This window comes from Crocodylus siamensis, chromosome 4 (genome assembly GCF_052110815.1).
Source record: "Crocodylus siamensis isolate JL-2025a chromosome 4, ASM5211081v1, whole genome shotgun sequence".
Taxonomy (NCBI): Eukaryota; Metazoa; Chordata; order Crocodylia; family Crocodylidae; genus Crocodylus; species Crocodylus siamensis.
Window position 1 is genome coordinate 74,026,919 of NC_143398.1, and position 25,323 is coordinate 74,052,241.

At 39.1% G+C, this 25,323-nt stretch overlaps 1 protein-coding gene across 7 annotated transcripts in view; it reads left to right on the top strand.

Moving 5' to 3' along the window:
* Positions 1–25,323, top strand: part of NAV3 (neuron navigator 3) — an 890,338-nt gene that overhangs the window by 811,656 nt on the left and 53,359 nt on the right. For 4 of the 7 annotated variants that reach the window (XM_090042583.1, XM_090042584.1, XM_090042579.1 and 1 more), the window contains 7 exons: positions 752–1,457; positions 2,987–3,475; positions 8,659–8,700; positions 11,067–11,227; positions 14,909–15,097; positions 20,531–20,583; positions 24,359–24,382. In XM_090042583.1, coding sequence (XP_089898709.1) covers positions 752–1,457; positions 2,987–3,475; positions 8,659–8,700; positions 11,067–11,227; positions 14,909–15,097; positions 20,531–20,583; positions 24,359–24,382 — 1,664 coding nt within the window. The remainder of the gene's footprint in view (positions 1–751; positions 1,458–2,986; positions 3,476–8,658; positions 8,701–11,066; positions 11,228–14,908; positions 15,098–20,530; positions 20,584–24,358; positions 24,383–25,323) is intronic. The other 3 variants (XM_090042581.1, XM_090042582.1, XM_090042585.1) reach the window with 1 other exon arrangement.

Genomic DNA, 25,323 nt, shown 5'->3' on the forward strand with positions numbered 1-25,323 from the left:
TAAAATGCATTTTCAGATACTGTTTCTTGATTATACCATATTATTAATGAAAAAAGAAACATTGTCTGAAAGTCCTTATGGTTTTACTGTGATGCTCTCTCAGCAGCTATGCTCCCATGTCTATATATACTTAGAAATTGTTAGTAGAATGTCAGGCCTTTAATACATTGTGTGCATTTGATACTGACTGCTGACAGAGGATTAAATGCCTCATTATTCCAACTCTCAGTCAATTGAACTCTAAGACAATTGAACCCATATTTTCAGGTTCAATTTCAGGAAAAAGAAGCTGAATGTAAGTGAACAATTACTGATAAGGACCATGAACAGCTGTTGCCCTTACAAAATTCCAGAGGAGCATCAAATATCCAAAAAAACCACCAGGACACAAAGGGTTAAATACCCTAAGAGAACTGAAAGAAAAATTGTACTGGAAAACCTTCTGGCTTAGTATTTTTATTGTATGGCCAAAAATATTGCAGGTACAAAAGACAAAGCAGTTGGAGCCTAATGATAGGCTGACTGCAAATAAACTGAGGGCAATTTTTATGGTTCCTTTGGAGGAAATAAAGGTAGACTTATTACCCGAACAGTACAGTAGATCTAGATTGTTCTTTTCTTTTATGGCAATTTATCAGTGTTTGTATATCATGTATTTTTCCCCTGAAAACACACCTACATAGTAAAGATATGGTGATATACTATAGTTATAAATACAAAAATCTATATAATATATATATATTTTAATTAGGAAAAACAGATGATGCAAAAGCTTCTGAAAAAGTGAAAATTCCCCTTAAAGGAGCCTCTATACAGCGCTCTCCATCAGATGCAGGAAAAAGCAGTGGTGATGAAGGAAAAAAGCCTCCCTCTGGCATTGGACGATCAACTGCTACTGGCTCCTTTGGTTTCAAGAAGGCTGGGGTGGGATCTTCTACTATAATCACCACAAGTGGAGCTACCATAACAAGCGGATCAGCCACACTGGGCAAAATCCCCAAATCTTCAGCCATTGGTGGGAAGTCAAATGCAGGCAGAAAGACTAGCTTGGACGGTTCACAGAATCAGGATGATGGTGTATTGCACGTCAGCTCAAAGACCACTCTGCAGTATCGAAGTTTGCCACGCCCTTCAAAATCTAGCACCAGCGGGATTCCTGGCAGAGGTGGACATAGGTCTAGCACCAGTAGCATTGACTCGAATGTCAGCAGCAAGTCTGCAGGTACTGCCACCACCAAACTGAGAGAGCCAACAAAGATTGGGTCAGGGCGAGCCAGCCCTGTCACCATCAATCAGACGGACAAAGAGAAGGAAAAAGTAGCTGTATCTGATTCCGAGAGTGTTTCATTGTCAAGCTCTCCTAAATCCAGCCCAACATCAGCCAGCGCCTGTGGAACACCGGGACTCAGGCAGCCAGGATCCAAATACCCGGATATTGCTTCGCCTACGTTCCGAAGGTAAGGGGGTTTCTGTGAAATGCATCGTTTAAAAAAAAAGGCATTGAAAGTCAAACTGTAGGATTTGCATCCACATATGCGAGTTATTTGCCACAAGCAAAAGAGAAAATATGAAAGAAACTGGTAATGCCTGTTAACAGAACATAAACAGTTACTGAGGAGTAAGTATTTACTCAGAAGTACAATATCTTTCTCCAGAATGTGGACAGTTTTCAATATTGTCCACTAGGCAGTGCAGGTGGGACAGTTTTCAATACTGCTGTGCACATCCCAAAAGCTGTGATAACTTCTCATTGCATATGCAGTTGAGTAGTAAGTTCTCATGGAATATTCAGATCAAACCCAAGTAGAAAGTCCTGTTGTTCTTGGATGTTTGGTTTCTATGATAGTGTCTATAGTCTGCTGGCAGAATGTACAAGTGGTTGACTCCATAAAAATATAGAGTAATAAAGTGTTTGCTTTTATATTGTCAGCAACTCCTAGTGATTGGGATTTCATTAACAAGGTAGTTTAGTTATGTATCTCATCCGAAACATTAACCAAAAAAAAGTCTGTTAGAAAGGACTGTAATAATGGGTATGAAATATAAATCACACTGTACATACAGATGAAAGGCTTCCATTGTTTAAGTAAAAGCCAATCGTGCCCTCTTGTGTCCAGATACTAATATAGCCTCTCTTTTTTTTTTGGCTGTAAAATATGCTCCTGTTGACTTCCATGGGCTTTATTATAAATAAAACAGATTGGTATACCATTATTATTGCTTAATTTACTTTTATGATTTGTTTTGAATTTATATTGGTATTGGATTATGAAGGGCATTTAAAATGCTTGAAATATTTTTAGCAAAGACTAAATCATCACTATTTCAATAGTTCAATTAAAAAAAATGTCATTATTACTGTAGAAGCATCCATCCACAAATCATTGATAGCAGGCACATGAAATACTTGTTTATCACGGCAGCTCTTGAAAAAAAAAACAATTGGAGGCATTTAGCTCTGATGCACATTATTGTATTTGACCATTGTTTGGCTGATATCCACATGGCCAGCTGGGCAAAAAGAAGGAACATTTTAGACAGGTAGTTAAACGCTTGTGGAACTGCGAAGGGTACCCTATTGCAAATGAACTTCCATAACCATTTTAGCTTCTTCCAAGAAGCAATATTTTTAGTAGTCTAGCAGTTTACTAGTAAGAGTGCCTAAACTAGCAAGTGGATTTGGGTGAAAGTTTATGCAGTCATAAAACAAATGATTTGCTTGTTTTTCATGTCTACATGAAGTTCCATACATGCAAAGAATACATCTGAAAAGCAGGGAATAAGAGAGTTTGCTAATGAAATAAATCCCACATTATTGTGAAATAGTTAAGAGGATTTAATGTGGAAATGCAATTAATCAACAAGGAAGGCATTATTTTAGCAGCAGTAATTAAATGTGCAGTTTGGCTGTTATAATGTTATGTCATGAATGTTTAATGTGGCTGTCAGTTTCTCTGAATAACAATGACATCTGTTTTACTTCTAGGTTGTTTGGTGCCAAGGCAAGTGGCAAAGCTGCCTCTGCGCCCAGTCCTGAAGGTGTGAAATCCACATCAGCAATGCCCAGCCCTAGTACCACTTTGGCACGGCAAGGCAGCCTAGAATCTCCCTCCTCAGGTACAGGCAGCATGGGCAGTGCAGGTGGGCAAAGTGGTAGCAGCAGCCCCCTCTTCAGTAAACCTTCAGACTTAAATACAGATGTTGTAAGCTTAAGTCACTCCTTGGCTTCCAGTCCAGCATCTGTGCACTCTTTCACATCAGGCGGTCTTGTGTGGGCTGCAAACATGAGCAGCTCCTCAGCTGGCAGTAAGGACACACCAAGTTACCAGTCAATGACCAGCCTCCACACGAGTTCTGAATCTATTGACCTTCCTCTCAGCCACCATGGCTCTCTTTCTGGATTGACGACAGGGACTCAGGAAGTTCAGAGCCTGCTCATGAGGACCGGGAGTGTCAGATCTACTCTCTCAGAAAGGTGAGTTTAACAGTAGATACAATGACCGACCACAAAACCTGTGAGAAGGCAACAAAACCACAAACAGCAGTAACAACCAAAAAAGAATGTTTGCTTGTTTTCCTAAAAGGACAGCATCAATTTGTAACCTAGCCAATTCTTTACTTAAAGAATAAGAGAAAGATAAGAAAGAGTGATTTTAAAATAGTCTTTGGCCCTACACCCCTGGCATCCAATTGCCAGCTATTTGCAGGAGGGAGGAGAGCAAGGGCGGAGACAAGAGTTACTTATGAGCCCATTTTCTTATTTTTAAATGCTTCTTATATTCTTGTTGCTCTTTGTAAAATATTCCTTAGGGCTAGGGACAGAAATTGCATACAAACTGGTATAAATGATCAAAAAGTGGTTCAAACCTGTAACATAGCAGAAGTTCAGTGCACATAAATTGCTTTCAAAATGGCTACAACCTGTTTAAGAAAATCTGGACAGATATAGTATCAGACTTAACCGATTTAGATTAAATTCATTTATTGAGCTCCTGTCTCAGATCCCTTCCAGATATAAGTTAACTCACAGTCCACAAACATCCCAGGATGCTTTGCATCTCTCCCTCAAATCTCCCTCATCTCACAGAGTGAGTGGACTAGCTCTGGCCCACATTGTCTGGTCCAGCTGAGCAGGGGGCATGCTCTAGCACCCTTCAGCTTCTGGCCTGGGCCACTGTAAGCATGTGGCTGCATTTCTGGAATCAGACGTGATTGTCTGTTCACTTGCTTATTGGTTCAGTCTGCACAGTTTAGACTAGCCTGCAAAGATTGAATCAATTCAGCCTCAGGCTTTTTGACTGTGTGCACTTAGCCTAGAAGATAACCTTTGAACTCAAAAGGCATTTGAGTAAGCACATATTTATTTGGGATCTAGAACTGGTAAGAAAGTCTTTCTCCTTAATTCAAACAGTTTGAGACTGTCAATTAGAAAATAATTTTGTAAAACACAATATGTGAAACCAAAACTTTGAATGGAAAAAATAATTTTTTGCTTTGAAAATGTTGAAATAGGGTATTTCAACTGTTTCAAGTTATGTTTTTCCTTTTTTCCCATCCTTTAAACTAACTTTGTTCATGCACCCTTGAACTTTGGACAGATCAGCATTTTCCAACCAAGAGTTGTTAATCAGAAAATTCTTTAGCATCTTTAGATGTAACGTAGATAATATCAGATACTTTTATTTTAGCATAGCTACCGACACACCAGAGCTTGTATCCCTATAATTTTATTAGTACATATACCTGTGTATGTGACAGTAAAATTGATGCATAAATGTTGTCAGGTCCTGTTAGTTATATCAAATAATGCAATTACTTGGAATAATTACATTCTAGTCCATTGAATGGAAAAGGCAATATTTTATATATTGTTAAGTATTATTTTTTAAAGAGTTTATTATATAGTTTATAGGGTCCTCCATTAATTCCTATTGCTACTATGTTATTGATAATGAAAAGGTCAATACAAATATGAAAGGATGTTGAGTCTAAGCCAACACTTAGGTTTATGCAAAGGACGTTTAACGTTACATTAAAAATGTTAATGGTTTAGCATTAGCTCCTGAGCGGTCCCCACTTCTTATATTTTATGTATGTGTTCAGTGACTTAATTTCAGTGGCTTCAAATGTCTTTGCCTTGGGCAATATTTTAGTTTTAAGATTTGTCCACATGGGGATATTATGCCTGGATCCATAGAGGGTTATATATTTCATTGATCTAGTCTCAGAAGAAGCCAACACATGCATTTGGGAAAAAATGGTGTAATTTCATGAATGATAGTCCCAAATGGATTTTTGTAGTCTGTGGTTTCCAAAAGAGCAGTTACAAATACAGAATTATTTCTGACCTGTTTCATATAGACAAAACTTCTGTAACAATATTTTTTCACAACAATGAAACATGAAAAAATGAAAACTGAAAATGTGAAAAATCCTTCTTCCTTTCTTTTTCAGTTTACTTTGTCAGTTTATAAGAGTTTAAAAAAAACCAAAAAACCCACACTCTTAAGGCATTGTTGCATGTAAATTTGGGCCACTTCTGGAGCTTTTAAGCCCTAGATTCTCGAAATGGGCCCCTTCCTCATCCTTGTGTTCTGTGGGTTGCTTAGTACAGCAACCTGGGGACTAGGGCCAGAGCTTTTGTATTTCTCCAAGCCTGCAGCCCCCCAGTCCAGGAATGATGACTTCGGACACCTTTTGCCACCAGTGCTGATTCTGTCTGGGCAACCACTGCTGGATCCTGTTCCTGCCCCCACTCTTGCCAAGCCCTGGGCAGTGGAGGAGAGCATGGCCAGCTCCAGAGAGCTACAGATCTGGCTAGGCTTCATGAAGCCACAAGCTCCAGCCCCATGACTCCAGCAGTGCCCTGTTCAGTGGCAACACATAGGGGGTGCATGGAGTTGCATGTGCACCCCCTGAGAGCACTGGTGCACCCCTAACAGGCCATGCTCCCTGCTTAGGCAATGGCAGGGGCGGAGACAGGAGCACCAGTGCCCCCCTGTGAGCACCAGCTGGGGAGTGGAAGCATCAGATGAAGTGCTGTGGCCACTTCCTGGTCAGTCAGTCAGTGAGATTGCCCATGGGCCCCCCGCTAGTCAATGAGATTGGCCATGGGGGGACCTCCCTCAGTCACTAAGGTGGCACCAGTTGTCCATGGCCCTCCTCCATGCATCCCATCCTCAGGCAGTGCATTGAGAGCTGGCAGTGGATGTAAAGTAAAGGCCGGATCTAACGTAATCTCACCCTTACCTTTACTGTTCTAGACTTCCTTTAAAACCATGTTGTTGTTAGGAAATTGATTTGTGTAGAAGCAAAGAATTTAACTGGTTGAAATGGAAAAGTGTGATTCCTGGTCCTCAGAACAAAAGACTTTGGTCAGTTAGGGAACTGAATTAACATGCTGTAATATTAGCACCAATGAGCATAAGATGACACACGGACATCTCAGGTTTGGGGGCTTAGTCAAAAGGACTTAATCATATTTTTACATACACAATACATGCATATTGATCTTTATTTGTAGGCAGTTGCAATAATTTCCATACCTTGGTTAAGGAATAATCACCTTAATTTTATTTAGGCAGGCAGGGTTCAAAGTTTTCAAAGGGTTCAAAGGCAAGCTTTCGGGCACAATCACCCTTCTTCAGGCATAGGGAGTCTGCTGTTCTGAGACTCCAAGGCATGAGAGCAGCTGGAATCAGTACTTACACACCCTTACTCACCTTTGGCCTTTTTTTCCCCCTGCTTTTTTTCCCTCTCCTTTCCCTGATTCACCTTTTGTTTTTCTAATTTCTGCCCATTTACATTTTCACTGAAGTCCTGCCACACTTTTAGCTTCTCTCATTCTTTGGAGTCTCAGAACACCAGAGACTCCCTATCTCTGAAGAAGGGTGATTGCGCCTGAATGTTTGCTAAGTCAGCTGGTGTCATAAAAGATATCACATATCAAAGAACCTTGCCTTTCTATGGCCATAGACCAACACTGCTACAACCAAAAAACCAGCCTTCATTTTATTTAGGCATTTTGTTGGGCATTACAAACATCTGTTAAATAGGCACTTTGATTACAGTGTCTATTACCTTACAACATTTCAAGCACTGATTGTCTATACCATATAGCATTTATATCTAGGGCCAGGGAGCATGTTTATTTTATGATACTTAAAAAAGTATGCTGCCAAAAGTAGCCTCATAAAATCTGTTGCTTGTCATGGATTTTGTCTACATGCTGAAGAAAATGGTTTTTGCCATTATGCTCATTATCGTTTCTTTTGTATTACAGTGATACCTGAGGGCACCAGTCAAGAAACAGGGCCCTTTGGCTTAATGCATGAACCATGCATTAAATTCCTTGTAATCTCATTTTAAGCTATTTTATGTTTATGTGGGGAGCAACATGCTAGTTATCAAGCCATATTTTATAACTGGACCAGCCACTTCTTGCCAATTACATCCTCTCCAAATTCTTCCTTAGTGCATAAAGCTAGATCCTGGTTAACTAGGAGACTTTGCTTTAAAAATTCTTACTGTTTTGCTAAGACCAGTTAAGTTCCACTGAGTTCATCAATGTTTAGGGTCCTTAATATTTATTTTCAACACCCTCTCAAATAGACCTCCTCTGAGCCACATTACATGGCACTATTTTAAAAATGCCAGTGGTCAGTCCAACACGAGGGCTGCTAACACCATGGAACTTGATCATTAAAGAGTGTGTGAAAGTTTTAGGACATTTCCTTAGCTAGGAAGTATACACCTAAAGCCCACTCATTGCTACATGCTAGAACGTTTAGTACATACTGCTCAGTCTCTTATGGAAGTGTCATGTACTAAGTAAACTCCCCAAGCACATTTTGCTGAATCCACATATGAGCATCAACTTCTGCTTCCAAAAGACAAAAGTATGTTTTCATTCTCTAGAAAGCTAATTTGGATATTGGCAGCCAGGCACGGTCCCAAATAGCTATGGGAAGAGACAGTGCCTGCATGTTTCCCATTTGACAGAAGGTCAGGGAATTACTTCCAGACAACTCCGTTTGTGGAAGAGTTTTTATCAGTAAAATCCATTGTGTGGTGTCTCATGTAGTTATTCTGTCTAGCATGAAACGTGTGTAAAATGTTGCTGCCCTTACAATGTGATAGAATTCTATATTCTTTATGGCTTCATGTTGACTACAAAGGCTGCAAAACCACAGAGAAGCAGGACCTCCATTTATGTAGCACATATTTCTACAAACTGAAGCTGTCATTTGGCTTCTGGCAAGACCATGCTGTCATAAAACCTGCATCTGTTAGGCAAACCTACTAGAGGATCACTGGAAACTGTGAAAAATGCAGATTCATACTGTGACCATATGATTCTCACAGATTTCAGGGTGAGTCTGTATGACTTGGTAAAGAAGTTTAGCAATTTTGGGGCAGAAGATCTGTCTAACTTGGACAGTCTCCAGATGGCTATTGACCCAGACCAGGGCATGTCTGGATGAAAAATGAACCCATATCTTATACTCTTTTCTAATGAGTCAGAGTTTTATCATGAAAGATATATTAAAATAAATTAAATGACCTTTTGTTATGCAAACATATCTGGACTTTTAGAAATTTTAATCCTGAACAGTCCTGTTTACTGTGTGTCCTTAGGGGTTTTTTTTGTTTTAACAGCATGCAGCTTGACAGAAATACACTACCCAAAAAGGGACTAAGGTATATATTTTATTCAGCATGACTGCGGCCTCTCTGTTTTTCTGTAACCTTTTCTTACCTGTCTCTCCTACTCTTCCTCCCTCTGTTGATCCCATTTGCAACAGAGCTCCTGGTACTTAGCTTAAAATCAAACTAGACCTTTGACATTGGACTTACTCTTTCCAGTCTGGCCTAGTGAGTAAATTGAGTTTAAAGATATGTCCTGAAAAGCAAACACTATTAAAAATAGTTTCTTCATGTGATGAATGTTAAAAGAAATTCAATACTTTAAATTAAAAAAAAAGAACACAGTGCCTTGGCAACACAATGAGGCTAATTGTTTAAAACTTGGAGAATAACAAGGTTTTAGAAATGGGCTTGAACTTTAGTTCTAAATACAAATATTCGTGGTTTTTAGATTATAGATCCATTTTAAGGGGCTTTGGATCCCTAACCCAAAAAAGGCTTATTTCAGCATCTAAGTTTTAAAGACATAAAACATGTCCTATTAAGACCCAGTCCTTCTCAGTTTGCACCTCTGCAACTAATCTCCTCCATTGCTGGTTTTCTCAGATATCAAGGCCAGCAGTTGTGCATCCTTGTTCTGGGATCTGTTGGTGGATGAGGGGAGAGGCAGTGGGTGGATACTCCCAGCGGATCTTTCTTCTTGGATAAAGTGGCATGTGAAATCCACCCCCTTATTATTATTTTTTTCTTTTTTGCTACACTTACACACGGCATGCACCTAAAAATACAAGACATGCAGTGCATTGCTTTCATCCCTTATGTTATGGACAGGGAACTGCACGTCTTCTGGGATTTGAAGACTGACCCAAAGTATTAATGATATATAATGGTGTCACCCTTCCCCACTCCATTTTTTGTTAAATAGGATTGGGCTAAATTCCCCTTCATCCTAGAAGAGCTCTGTTGGATGGAGGGTAGGCCCCAAAGAACCACAGAGAAAAAGCAGCCAGCTAGTGCCCTCCAAAGAGTCTAAGTGAGACAAGGTGGAGTTTTGTGGATGCATGCTGTAAACAGCAAGCATGGGTAAGCCCAAAGAAAAAGAGTGGGAGAAAGGAGGTAGTATGTTGCCACATAGGTCACTGTCTGTTGTCCTAGGATTTTCACCTTCTGGTTCATTGTAGGTTGAACCCTAATTTAAGTCAGCATAGTTATTGGAGCTCAATTAAAAATCCAACCCTGGATTGTCATACTGGCACCACTCAGATCCAGTGACCAGCCCTTCTGTACCAAATTTATAGAAGGAAAAGATAAAAAGGTTAAATTGAAATAAGATCATTTAAAAATATTTGTGCCCAACCCCCAAATTTAATATGAAAAATTCATTTATTCCATTTTCTAATCAGAAATGTTAGTGCCTTATAAACTTGGAGTCAAAATATCAAAAAACCTTGACCTCTCTGAAGGCTGAGGAATTTTGATGGGCCATGATAGTAGTAAATAATGTTCTCAACATGGAATTATGATGAATTAAATTTTACAACAAGCTGACAGAGAGAAAGATACATGCTGGCTCCTGGTTGAGAAGCAAAATATGAGAAATGGTTCCACATGTTAATGTGTAACTTTAACCAGTACTAGAATTTTCCTTCTCTAGCTCAGCCACAAAAGCCTGAGCAATGAGCTATCAGATCTCCCCCTTGCATTGTCCAACCATCGCACTTGCTTCATTGGATGGTAGTAGCAAACAGTTGATAACTAATTTGATTTCCAAAGGGGTGGGGAGGGGGGTTGTTGGTGTTCCAGACACCTTGCTCCCACTTAAGTATTTTTCCTTACCCCTTTCCCGCTCCACCCAACTTAGGACAGGACGCAATACCAAGAAGCTTTCCAAGAGACAAATACCACTTTGGATCACTATCTCTACCAAAGGAAACTCCTTTCTTCAGAGTTGTTGATCCTTTTCTGCTCCCTTTGTCTTATTGAATGTCCACGTGTGCTCTAATGCTCCTGTGGCAGATGTCATTTCTGTAAGCAGCTACTTACCTTTCTTGGCTTCCAGTCTGTCATTTATCCATTTTATTGAAACAGTACTTGGGCTTTGCTTCATTTTATTCACATGCTTTAGCTCTTAAGTCCTTTCCTATCAGTTCAGCTGTCTGTTTTGTATGATTTATCATCATATATTACCCAAGGAAGAAGAATGTTAATATATTGTGGGGATGGGTGGGGTTTGGAGCTTTTTCTTTCTCAGGTAGATATAAAATCAATGGTATGGTAACAATTGTCTATAGTTAGATTCAGTATGTTCAAGTTTTTGTTTTGTCTGATGAGCAAAGTGTATTGAATGTTAAATTGTATCTGTTTCTTTGTGAACCATTTACTTTGTCACTGGTTTAAGTGTATCAGATGTGGTTTTTCAGATATACCCCATCATCTCGGCAGACAAGTCAGGAGGAAGGCAAGGAATGGCTGCGCTCCCATTCAACTGGAGGTCTGCAGGACACTGGCAGTCAGTCCCCTCTGGTTTCTCCTTCAGCTATGTCTTCCTCTACAACTGGGAAATACCATTTTTCCAACTTAGGTAAATGAAATTAACCTTCTTGTTGCCTCCACTAGAAAATAATCATATAACTCAACTTTTAACACTACTCTAGCTATGTGGGTACTCTCTTTTTTTCTCTCTTTCCTTCATTCAGGTACCACAGAATTATGAATTAACTTATCCTGTCAGCATTTCTGTAATATAGGCAGAAGTGTATGCCTATTTTGTTTGTGGAAATGAGTGACAGGTTTCTTGTAATTTGCCAAACAAGTCTTGAGACAGTTAGGAATTAAACTCATATGTATCAATGCAGTGTCTTAAACGCAAAGGCATCCTTTTCCACTTACAACTGGATCCAGGACTCACCTGGATCAACAGAACCTTTCCCCGCTCTTAGTAGGCCTACAATTAGATCCTTAATGCCTCCTTCCCACCCCAGTCCTGGGTGAAGGTCCACACTGAGGCTTTGGTTTGAAATAGACCCCATTCTACAGACCTTCAAATGTTGAAGCATTTGGATTGGTACCCAGAGCCTTTTGATGGAACTGTTTTCTATTATATACCTAACCAAAATCCCACCTGAAACAAAGTCAAGAAAATATTTCAGAAATGTCAAAATATGTGATAAAAGGCATGGAAATGTAGGACTAATGTCATAAAACTGAAAAAGGGGAAAATGGAAGTTTTTTTCCTGTAGCCTCTTGGTTATAGCCATCACCCAGGAGGTTGATTACATAGGTTAAAATGCCTCTTCTACTTTTGGGGATTTTAACCTACATCACAGACTTTCAAAGACAGTTCCTTAGCCCCTGTGCTATAGAATAATCTGGGATGAATTTCTTCTATTATTCCTGTTGTTGCTATTTCTGTTTCCCTGATATTAGTTAGGGGTCATGGCATTTTCCTTCAGGGGTAGGCTCATATACCTCCTTTGAATAAGGCAGCAAGCAGGTTTCAACCACAGTCGTCCACCCTGAGGGGAAAGTTCCTTAATCACTATACAATAGAGACATTCTCTTTTTCTAGCTCAATCTTTGCAAAGAGGAACAGTGTTAGTAGAGCTGATTGACAGTAACCATGCCAGAAACCACTGTAACTTGCTGATTAGGGTGCTCTTTTTGGAGCAGGTTATCATCACTCAGATCCCCTTAGGCAGAAGAGGGATTTGAATCTGGCTGTCCCACATCCTGCATTACTGCACTAATGTCCTATCAAGTAAAAGGAGGGACTCCTGGTTCAGTTTTGCCCAGTGTAGCTTGTCATTTATTTTGCGTTTATTATAGGCAGCAGAAATGAAATGTTCCATTTGACTCCAAAAAGATTTTGTTTTGTTTTGTATTTCAATCAGAAAATAAATCAATTCTAAATTGTATTCCAAATCAATCTGATCCCTTTTTTCTCTTTTTACTATAATTTCTAGGTTTGACTGCCAAGCCAAAGATGAATTATTTGCATGTAAACTTACTTTTTCACTAAGCTTTTTTATTTTAGGTCATAACTGTACAATTAACAATAACCTATGAAACATTCGCACTTCTGTACATATGTCAAATTATATCATAGGTAGGATACAGCCACTAGATAGTAACTTGATCAAGCACAGTCACACTTTATTTCATATGTAAATATCCAAACTAAGACTCGATTATAAGCAAAATCAGACACAGTCTAAGTAAGGTAGTTTTGGGAATGTTTTCCATAAATTTATACCAGTTTACAACACCAAGTGGCTGACTTTAGTAATGGTTTGTCCCACTCTCTATTGTTACATTTCCCTCTCTATTGTTACATTTCCATAACTATCATCATTATTATTACTCCAAGCACAAGGCAAATATAAATGACTACTCAAAGAGGAGTCATTGATGGCTTAGTATCTAACTTGGGGGGTGAGGGGAGGGCGGTATTAAACAGAGTGTTCCAGGGATCTGCCTGGGGTCTAAACAGAGTAATATCTTAGATTATATTCATGTTTCCATTAATGTGTTGGAGGTTGGAATTGAGTGCACACTTAGTAAATGTGCAGATGATGCCAAGCTGGGATGAATAGTAGATACTTTGGAGGATAGGATTAGGATTCATAATAAGTTCAATAAAACGGAAAAAATGGTCTGAAGTAAACAGAAATGGAATTCAGCAAGGACGAGTACAAAGTACCACTTTTGAGATGGAACAATCAAATGCCCCCCAAAAAAAAAATGGGAGCTCATAGTGGATTGTTACGAGTTAGCTGTGTAGTATGAAAAAATGCTAAAAGCAACCTGGGCACATTAACAAAAGTGTTGTGTGAAAGTCAAGGGAAGTCATTCTGCCAGCAGTGGTGAGGCTTCACCTGGAGATTTGGACTCCACAGTTCAAGAAAGACATGCACAAATTAGAAAGAGTCCAGAGGAGAGTAAGGAAACAGGTTTGGGTCTAGGAAACTTGAATTACTAGGAAGGATAAGAAGAACTGATTTCATTTAGTTTGGAGAAGAGGAAGTTAAGGGGAGATTTGCTAGTAGTCTTCAAATATAAAATAAAATTATAAAGATATAAAAATATTATTATAAAGAGGAAAGTCATTCAGCTGCTCTCTAGTCCACAGGGGATGGGCAAGAAGTAATGGGCTTAAATTGCAACAGGAAAAATACTGAAGTTGGATATTAGGAAGAACTTTCTAGCTGCACTGAGAGTTAAGCATTGGAACAGATTGCCTAGAGAAATTAATGTAATCTTCATTATTGTTAGTTTTTAAGTGCTAGTTAGATAACATTTTCTAGGATGGTTTAAGCAGAGCTGTGCCTGTCTTGAGCAGTGTGTTTGAGCGGACAACTTCCTGAGGTCCCTGTCAACCCTATTTTTTCTGTTATTCAGTGGTTACAGTGGCGTATTTGTCTCCATCCCTGTTCTGTTAGAAGTATCACTTTGCTATGGAATAAACAGCTCTTGGAAAAACTTTGCTGTTCCAGTAGTTAATGATTACAAACATATCTTGTGCTGATGGGAATCTTTGATCTGGAGCAATAGTTCAGAACACTTGACTCAACAGGCGGAGCTATGAACAAACAAATAGTGTTTTCTAGACTCTTTTCACACATAATCTAGGAGAATCGTATCAAGCTTCTCATACTACTTGCAAACCAATAAATGAAAGTAGCTGACAGAGTACGAATGCCTCTGGACCAAAAGCCTACCATTTATTCTTGTTTCTCAAAATGACCTCATTAACCCAAGTGGGAACATTTACGTTCTGCAAAAATAAGTGCTATAGAAATCCCTTTGATAGAGACCATAAGCAGATGTGTTTGTGTAGTGCCTCATTCTCAGAGCATTAAGGCACCAGTTTAGCATATATAATATTTACTATTGATATTTGAAGTGCTAAACTACAAAGGATACTTAGCTTGGCTTTTAAAGCTCCTCCACGAGCAAAAATGACAAAATCATATTCACTTTTAATTGTTTAAGGTGCAGGTTTCATATCTTTAATTTTTTCCCCATTTTGTCTATTAGTGCACCTTGTGTTTGGTGGTCACGGTGAAGAAATGTTACTCAGATATTGGCATGTGTGCTGTGACAGTATTACTGTATCTAACTCCACCTTCCCTTGAGATTGACTTCTGTATGATTACTTCAGACCTATGAATGAAAGCTTTTTACTCATGCTCAGTTTTATTTTGAATGGAACACAGATCCCAGATAATGGAACCTACTTTACAAGCAAAGTTTTGCATTGCAGTGAGCCCAACCAACCTGTCTCAGTTTAATCTTCCTGGACCCAGCATGATGCGTTCAAACAGTATCCCTGCACAAGATACTTCTTTTGACCTGTATGACGACTCGCAGCTGTGTGGCAGTGCCACATCCTTAGAAGAGAGACCACGGGCAATCAGTCATTCAGGGTCATTCAGAGACAGTATGGAAGAAGGTAAGGCTCAATTCATATTTTAACAAGCAAAGATAACACAAATGTGGAAGAATTCATTTTAAATATGTGAACTGAGTTTTAAATATTTAGATTATAGTGAGTTGGCTTGTGGCTATTTCTGTCTTACTGAAGTACAAGTGAGAGTACTTAATCTGGGGTTACAAAGAAACATTCTATATGGACTGAATGCAGTGTTAATTGTATGATGTGTTAATTGTCTTAAGTATTTTTATACTCCTGGGAAGTGGGTTCCAAAAATATGAAAAGAAGCCTTTATTCTGGGAGAATGAGTGTACTCTTATTGTGACATCATCTAAAATGCTTGTCCATGCCTTGCTACCTTCACCTCTGCTATCTCGTCTGTGGAAGATGTTGTGGCTAAAAGCAGACTTCCTTATCTATCATGTATACAACACCACCTCTTCCTTTGAAATACTTAATTCCTGTTCAACCTTTTGTATCAAACAATCCATAAATATCTTCACCTTCCTTTTTTTCCACTGAACCCTATCTTGCTTACATTTTTGTGTATATGATTCTTTTGTGCCTTTTTTGGTAAAACTGTTACCAGATCTTTAAACTTGCTTTTTATCACAGTGCTGCCTTTAAATCCTTTTGTACAGCATTTTCTGAATCATCCTTGTGCCAATTTCCATCAGTAAAATGACTCTTACCCACCAATAATTTTTTTTAAGTCTAATCCCTGGGATCTCCTAGCTCATGTTGTTTATTTTCTCTGTCATTTATTGTTATTTTTATTAATCAGTTCAGTGACTAGAAAGGACTTGGTACTGGTCAAGAAACAAAAACAATGTCAGTCCTTTTTCCTGAAACAGCTGTCATTTATGAGCTAAAGAAGAGTTGAGATGTACTGAGTGAAACAAATCACATATTGTATGTGTGTTTTTTAACATTCTTTTGTTTTTTGAAGACAGTGAGGCAGCTTGATATGCAGAATTAGGAGTAGAAGTAAAAAAAAAAGTTGGTAGCTAAATTCTTGTAAGCATATAGGCTAGGGACAGAAATTACACATAAAAGATCAGAAACCATAGAATCATAGAAATTAAGGCCTGAAAGGGACCTTGAAATATCATCAAGTCCAACCCCCTGCCCTGGCCAGGAATACTGCTGAGATCAAATGATCCCAGTGATGTGTGTCTGTCCAGACTTCTCTTGAAGAATTCCAAGGTTGGGGACTACACCACCTCCTTGAGACGTCTGTTCCAGCTTCTGGTCATCCTTACGGTAAAGAAGTTCATCCTTACATCGAACCTCATCTATCCTCTAAAAGTTTATGGCCATTGCTCCTTGTCCTCCCTTGGAGGAATAATAGTGAATAGTTTTTCACCCAGCTCCCATTATTCCCCCTTTACATACTTATAGACTGCTGCCAAGTCCCCCTGCAGTCTTCTGTTCCCCAGACTGAACAGTCCCACATCCCTTAGTCTGTCCTCATAAGGTTTCTCCTCCAGGCCCTTAGTCATTCTTGTGGCTCCTCTCTGGACCTTTCAAGATTCTTCACATCTTTTTTGAAGTGCAGCACCCAGAACTGGACACAGTGTTCGAGCTGGGGTCTCGCCAACACTTGAGTAGAGAGGAAATATCACTTCCTTAGCCCTGCTTGCAGTGCATCGGCTAATGCATCCCAGTATGCTACTAGCTCTGTTGACTACGGTGTTGCACTGACCACTCATATTTATCCTGTTATCAACCATAACCCTGAATTCTCTTGCAGCCATTGTGCTGGTCAGGACATCTCCTGACCTATATTCATGTCACTGGCTACTTTTCTCTAGATGAAGCACTCTGCATTTATCTTTATTGAATGGCATCTGGTTCTGCTCTGCCCACCTTTCCAGCTTGTCCAGTTCCACTTGGATCCACATCCTATCCCCTATTGTGACCTCTTTTCCCCATAACTTAGTATCATTCGCAAACCTAGCCAGCATGCTTTCCACATCCTCATCTAAATCATTGATAAGGATGTTGTTGAACAGCATGGGGCCAAGAACCAAACCCTGTGGGCACTACTGGCCACCTCCTGCCAACACCATACAGACCCATCCACTAACACTCTCTGGGTTCGGCCCCTTAGCCAGTTCCCGACCACCTGACCATGGATTCTGCTAGCCCACAATCTCCCATTTTTTTTTATAAGAATGTCATGGGAGAACATATCAAATGCCTGTTTAAAATCCAAGTATATAACATCAACTGCATCTCTCACATATAAGTGGTTCGTTACTTGATCACAGAAGGAGATGAGGATAGTCAGACACAGCCTGCCTGCAATTAAACCATGTTGGCTATTCTTCAGCATCATGCCTTCTGCCAGTCCTGATATTTTTTTCCAAAATGTTACCCATTATCAAGGTGAAACTGACTAGCCTCTAGTTTCCCAGATCCTCCTACTCCCCTTCTTAAAGATTGGCACCACATTGGCCCTTTTCTAGCCTTCCGGGACCTCTCCCAAGTTCCACAAGTCTTCAAATACCTTTGCCAATGGTCCCACAATGACTCCAGCCAATTCCCTCAGCATTTTGACATTGACCATTGGTCGCCAATTGCCCTGCTCTTCCCCCCACCATTTCCATCCAGTATCCAACCAAGGAGGAACCACCGTTTGTATGCAGGAACACTGATGCAAAGTATTCAGTAAAGAGCTCAGCTTTCTCCTGACTGTCTGTTATCAGCTGCCCCATCCCATTCTTCAAGGTCCCCACATTTCCTTTGGTCTTCCTTCTGCTCCCTGTATACATAAAGAAGGACATCTTATTGTCCTCGACTTCTGTCTCCAACTTGGTCTTGGTCACCGCCCTTGCCTTCCTTATCCTCTCCTTCCAAATATGGACTATGCTTGTATAGTCCTCCTTGGTGGAATATACCCCTTGTTTCCACTGCCTGTAAGCCTCTTTTTTTCTTTTCTAAGTACTCCTTGACTCCTCTGGTAAGCCAAGAGGTCTTCCTGGCCCCTTCACCACCTTACCACCAGTTCAAATGTGTAATGCAACAAAAGTTTAGTGCACATAAACTGCTTTCAAAATTGCTGAAACCCATTTAAGATAAAACTGGATGGATGTAGTATCAGACTTAACTGATTTAGATTAAATTGGTTTGTTGAACTTCTGTCCCAAATCCGCCCCAGGTTCAATCTGTCCTCTACAGCCAAGCAGAGAGGCATGATCTAGTGCCCCTGGGCTTCTGGCCTGGGCCACTGCAGGCATGTGACTGCATTTCCAGAATCAAAAGTGAATATTTGTTCACTTGCTTATTGGTTCAATCTACGCAGCTTAGACTAACCTGTGAAGATTGAAGATTGATTGGGCGCCGCACTTCAGGAGGGATGTGGACAGCATTGAGAAGGTCCAAAGGAGGGCCACTCACATGATCAGGGGACAGCAGAGTAGACCCTATGAGGAGAGGTTATGGGACCTTAACCTATTCAGCCTTCACAAGAGAAGGCTGAGGGGGGACCTGGTGGCCATCTATAAACTTACTAGGAGGGGACCAGTGGAGATTGGAAGAGACCTTGTTCCCCTGAGCACCTCCCGGAGTAACAAGGAATAACGGCCATAAGTTGTTAGAGAGTAGGTTTAGACTAGACATTAGAAGACACTACTTCACAGTCAGGGCGGCTAGGATCTGGAACCAACTTCCAAGGGAAGTGGTGCTGGCTCCTACCTTGGGGGTCTTTAAGAGGAGGCTTGACGTTTACCTAGCTGGGGTCATTTGAGCCCAGTTTTCTCTCCTGCCCAGGGCAGGGGGTCAGAGTACAAGATCTACAAGGTCCCTTCCAACCCTGCATCTATGAATCTACGAATTGATTCAGGGCTTTTTGACTATCTGTACTTACCCCTAATATGATATATCATCATAGGGTTTAAAGGGGAACAAGAATAGATCCCTCGTTGGGGCAGAGAGAGAGAACTTGCAAGGGAGTGTCTGGAAAAGTAGGGAATGGACAGAAAATCTAAGAAAGAATAAGGTAAATAGACTGGAAAAAGCATTTTCACAAGTGGAAAGAATAGAAGTCAGGTTGGAATGGATTCATGAGTGAGTTAGAAAAGGTAAATCAGTACTGCAATAGTAAATGAATCTTTGTAATTCACAAACCTTATAGGTAAGGGGAAAGACATGGATGGGAATGGACAGCATGGATGGGAAAAGTGGTGGGGCCATCGTATGTTATTTTGTGTGGGAAATTAAGGCAGGTTTGTAAAGTAACAGGAGGGAGACCGAAGAGAAAGTGAGATTGTGAAAGTAAGGGAAACTTGAGTATGCGACAGTAAGGACAAGCTGGATAGTTAGTACTCAAGGTGTTGGTGCCAAAGACCCAAGTTCAGACCCCTGAACTAAGAAGGAGAGAGGATGGAAATGGATGAAAGCAACAGCATTACAGATACATTTATAAGAATCTAAGAATGGGCATAGAAGCTTGAAGTAAATCAGATGCCTTTTTAGTACTTAATAATGTTATCTAAAGTCTAGGTTGTCTGTAAGAAATATCTCATGTGCAGAGCATCAGAATCTGCATTGATTAGTTACCAAAAATATCATAATACGTTTAGTAAAAAAGTATACCAGTTAAGTATAGACATGAAATAATCTTCCAAATTGTGCCTTTCCTGCAAAAAAAAAACTTGGAATAGAAATTCATGTTATAATAAAAATAGAATAGCAGCTCTTCCATGAGGTTCTCTATTAGAACTTTACCCTTGATAAAATCTGTTTTAAAGAAACATTTTGAAGCTGAAAAGAAGGGTTTCCAATTTTTTTTCCCACGGTAGTCCCATTGGAAACAGTCCAGGTGGCCATGTGCCATTACTTAAAGCCAGTCATTATAGTGCTCATTGAAGGTAAAATTCATTGATGCCCAAGGGGAATATACTGGTGCATAGTGCGGTAGCCCTCATCTTTAAGACAAAGATTCCAGTGCAGGCTGCAAGTCACAGAATACAATGTTCTGGGTTCATCTAAAAGGAATTATAACATAACCCCAGATAAGAAAGACCTGGGAGTTGCAATGGTATCTACATCCTGCATTTTGGATAGACCTGTATTAACAGATCCAATTCTGATTTCATTAAACCCTATATTTATCAAGTGCTTCACTGCCCAAACAACAGAAATAATATTTGCCTTACTGGTGAAAATATTGTATCTTATTGAAAATCTGTTTCATTTTGAGTATACAGGCAAGGGTCTCTCCATTTAAGGCAATCATTTCAAGAATAAGAAAAATAACCACAGGGTTTGTGTATACATGTATTGATAACCTCTAATAGCTGCTCTTTGTGGAAGATTGCTTTGCCTTTTGAAAGAGATGCTCAGTTATTGAGCTCCACAGGGGAGGTCTCATGCTGTTTCTTCAATATTTTATATAATGTCTCTCTTTGTGTTCTTTTTTTCTTTTCTCTTTCTCTTTTTTTTTAGTACATGGGTCCTCATTATCATTGGTCTCCAGCACTTCCTCTCTCTACTCTACAGTAAGTATTGACAATTTTGAAAAAACCAAAAAGCCCTCCTGCCTGCCTATGATGTACTATATTTGTCAGAAAACTATCTAGTTCATTAAATAGTTTGAGGATTATATGGATTAGAATTGTTAGTGCTGCTGTAAAGCAGTGACACTGCTATTTACATTCATTATTATCCTTAAATTTTCATATATAATTATTTAAGTGTTGAATTTAGCACTCTCATTCTTTTCTGAAATTGTTTCAAGGCCGAGAAATATAACACAAACGAGGAGTCTGACCTCATGTAGGCTTCCCTGCTGTCTACCAATCTGTACTGTTGTGCTTCCTAATATTCACCGGATTCCTTAGCATTTTGTGTCTGTGCCCTTTCACAGCAAGGTCTCTTACTGGGTGCTCTGTGAAGTATTTTTGTAATGTTTACTGTTTGGCATATTCTGCTTAAAAGCAAAGGGTTGCTTGAGAGACACAATTTGTAGTTTAAATGCCAGTTGATCTTTTGCAAAAATGACAGTATTTAGAGGCTGTTTCTAGGGAGAAAATTTAACTAATTCATTTCATTAAATGTATTTCCCCAAAAGAAGGATTCCTTATTATTCCTTTTTCTTCCCTTGATTTTGTTTTATCAACAGGCAATTTTTTTTTTTAGAAATGTTTCGTCTGTTGTTCTGGAAATGGTTCATTAGAAAAACTTTAATATGGTGGTCAGAACGTAAGCCAGATGCCCATGTTCTAAATGGGGAACAGTTATATGTGTGTGTTGTATGTTCCCCTGTCTAATAGATAGGAACCTATCTGTTAACTAGGAACAATTACGGAAGATGGTGGAAACATGCTTTAAGGAACAACCCACCAACTCTTTGTATGCCATGTCTTTGTGGCTGTGGTCGTCACTCTTTCAGTCCTTGTGTTCCTAGTTGCAAGTATTGGAGTTACGTATTAGCCATTGCTGTTGTATTGGCCAGGAAGGCAGGCTGTACCCTTTTAAAAAAATTTTACTATTTTGTCATATTTGTTTGCTTATTTGGTAGAAGGTGTCTGGGATTTGCTTCTTGGGGAGAAGGAGAGGTGCATCTACTCACACTACCCCAAAATAAGCTGTGACTGTTTTAGTTAGAACAGAGCTGCAGAGCTTACTTTCATTTTGTTAGTGGAAAAAGCCATGTGATGATTTCCATATCTTTGCAGCATTATGCTCTCTTCTCATAGGGAGTATCAAAAGCTGCAATTCCAGCTCTGATGTCAATTTTTAGAAGAACTTTACAAAAATGACAGATGGAAAAAATGCAAATTCTAAAGTAACACCCAGGGCTTTCAGAATTTGCTCGGTCAGTCAGCATTTCTGAAAGATCTCTGCCCCAATGTTTTATACCATAGCAAGGGTTTAATAGAACTTTGTATTTATGTAGCTCCTGTCATTCAAGATCTCAAAGCACCTTGCAAATATTAGCAGAGCCCCATGGAACTCTAGGCAAATAGTTTTTCATAGAGAAACAGAGTTTAAATGACTTATCCAGGTCACTTAGCAAGTTAGTAGCTAGGAAGAGATTAAAAGACTTCTGACTACAGTTTCACATTTTAGTCACTAAACCATAATATTTCAATTATTGATAATTAATGTCTGATAATGGAAGATTGCAAAAGATTTTGTTAAGGTCACAAGAAAAAAAAAGAGAGGTATACAAGTGGCATGGTTTTACTGGAAGGCAGAACAATCTGAATCAGAATTGTTCCTGCCATGAAAAAGTTCAGGCGACCTTAAAGCAATTAATCAGGAAATGGTGCACAAGTGGAAACACCAGACAAAAGGGTAGCTTTCAGTATCAAATCAGCTGAACCTGAAGAACAAAGTTTCATTGTTTGGTGATATTATGCAGCCTCCCACTTCTTGCAGAAAGAGGTAGCTTCAGAAGCGTTATGGTACACATAATTCACTTTCGACTATTATTAGATCCCAGCATGAAAAAGGAATACAAGAGCTGGACGTTTTCCATAACTCAGGCCAAAAGCACCAAGCAAAAATTCCCTAGCAGACCTCATTTCCATAAGTGTCTGGACTAAAGATGTTTATCAATTTTTTAACCACTGCCTTCATTCTTACTGTTAGTGTTTTGCTGTAGCTTAATCAGTACTCAGCAGGGAGATCAAGAGAAAGTAGCAAATAAAGAGTTTCATCTTTAGATTATCAGCAGAGGTCAGCAAAAAGTTAGAGCTTGTTCCCTGAAGAATATTTCTTTGGGAGTTGGAGTTTGAGATTCAGAAGATGTACTATTTGATTTGCTGATACTGCACTTCACACAATGGATAGGTCCAATGAGAAAGGACTTCAGCGTTCAGCATTTTTTTCAGTATGTATTGGTTTTCTTTCTTCCTTTGATTTGATTCCATATGGGGTTTCAGATGACATACAGATACATTGCAGTTCTTGCTTTTGGACATATTGTACAGGTATGGAGCCAAACATTTTGTGTCACAGCACAGTATGTCATATATACTAGGAGCTAGCAGATTCTAGTATAGTAATATTCTGCCAACTTTTACAGAAAAGGGCATACAGAGCTATAAATCAAAGAGAGCCCCTGCTGTAACTAACACTTTCTTGCATCTTGTTGTTAATCACTTGCTATATTCTTCTCCAGTGGCTCCTTGGCATGTCAATGGCATTTATGCTCCGTTATATTTCGACAGTTAGACCCATTAGTTTGAAGTCAGGCAGGATGACACCCTGCCCTACCTTCTGCCTCTTAGACTTTATTAGCTTTAGGTTTGGAGTGTCTTTGGAGCTGTGATGGTCCAGAAATTATATGAAAAACAAGGGGATTTGGTGATATTTTTTATTTGATTAACTGCATAGTTGGGGGACATGTTGAACAAGCTTTCAGGAAAAAAGTGCTTTATCTCAGGTCTACCTTTTCCCCATGGTACACAGAAGGTAGTTTGGGCTCAAGGAATGAAGGAGCCAATTGCAGACATCCACTTGAATGTTTCAGTGAGGGACTACCAGCCTTAGATCTTCATTTGCTTGCTTTCAAGAGCACAGTAACATTCATATTGACATAGAAACCTTTACTGCTCTTTTGATGACTGTTCATGCAGTATGTCTTCAGCTGACAGTAACAAAACACATTTTCATTTCTTGGTTCAGTTAAATCTACTCTTCACAATTGTGCTTCAGAAAGTAAAGTATTAGTATCCTTAAGTGTCATGTGAGTGGTCAAAAATAAAAAGCCAGTAGTTACCATAAAATGACATAGAAGATACTATAGCTATTTCCTCTCCTAAATGTCACAGGTGGAAGAACACAGTATCTTAGATACCACTTTGTGGTAACTGCAACATCCTGTTTGAGCCAGCCTTAGCTATTGTGAGGATACAGCAATTCAATTATGCAGAGTAGTAAATGTATAGTCACGCTGCATCAAACATTCTTTAATGTTTTATAAATGCAGTGATTGTTATTAAAGTTCTTCCACTGTTCTTCTTAAGAACCTTGTAGCCATTATAATAAACCGGATCCTTTGCTCATTATTCAGACAAAATTCTTTTTGTATTCAATTTGTGTTATTCCAAGAAAGGAAGAAAGGGTTTCATTTAGTATTTTTACTGACAATATTTAATCAGTTTCAGTTCTGGTATTTGAATTGTTTTTCTTGTACATGTGATTTGTTAGACTGAACTTTATTTATTCATTTTTTTATATAATATATATGCACACACTTTTGTAGTATTTCATGTGAAATTTATGTATTTCTGTTTCAAAACATTTTTTTTCTTTTCCCATCAGGCAGAAGAAAAGGCACATTCAGAGGTAAAAATCTCCCATTAGTCCAATGGACTGCATGTATATTCTTATTCTAATTCATTAAGTATAAAATATCAGTACAAGAAACGTTAGTTCCAAAAGACTCTACGGTAAAATGCATTGCAGCTATGGCACATGTATTATATTTAGTGTTGTACATACCATTTGGATCAAGTACCAAAAACCTGGAGAGTGTTAATAAGCTTATCAACCTTGTGACTGAAGGGGCTGGGATATATGTTTTCAGACTTCATTGACAATGATTCCTTTAAGGCCAAAAGTGTCTGTGCAGATCATTGCTGCAGAACAAGGTTAATTCTTAAATCTACATCATGTACATTTTAATGTATTGCACTGTGCTAAATTTCTGAACAAGTCTGTGTTTATGAAGTTAAGGGAAATTCAAGCATAAAATGCTACCAAGAGCCATGCTTCATAAAAATGCACTTTTTTTTGGTATTACCTTGACTACTGCAGGCATTTTACTCTGCTTCCACACTCAACAACCTTGACTATGCTGAGTAAAACAAAAAACAGTTGATGATATAATTTTAAATGGTATAATTATGGTGAGGAGAGAAATAAGCATGTTCACTATATTCCAAAATGGGTTTTACCTGACACTTTCTAGGCTGCTGTCTCTTAATGGAATTACAAACCTACTGTAACTCATAACAGCTTAAGTGGCCGTCACTGAGTTTAGTTCCATGAGCAGAGGGGTGTGACAATGCCTCTCTTTTGTGTATTTTTCATGAGATTTTCTCTGTATTTTGAAGCTGAGCTACATGCCCTGCATGCAGTGAACTTTGTTAGAACAAAAAAAGGTAGTAATGCATGTCATGAAGCCACCAAGTCCATTTATTTTTAGGAACTGAAGCTTTATCGGGGGGAGTGCAAGTGATTTTTATTTTGTACATTTGAAATCTGCAAAATCGGGACACAAACAT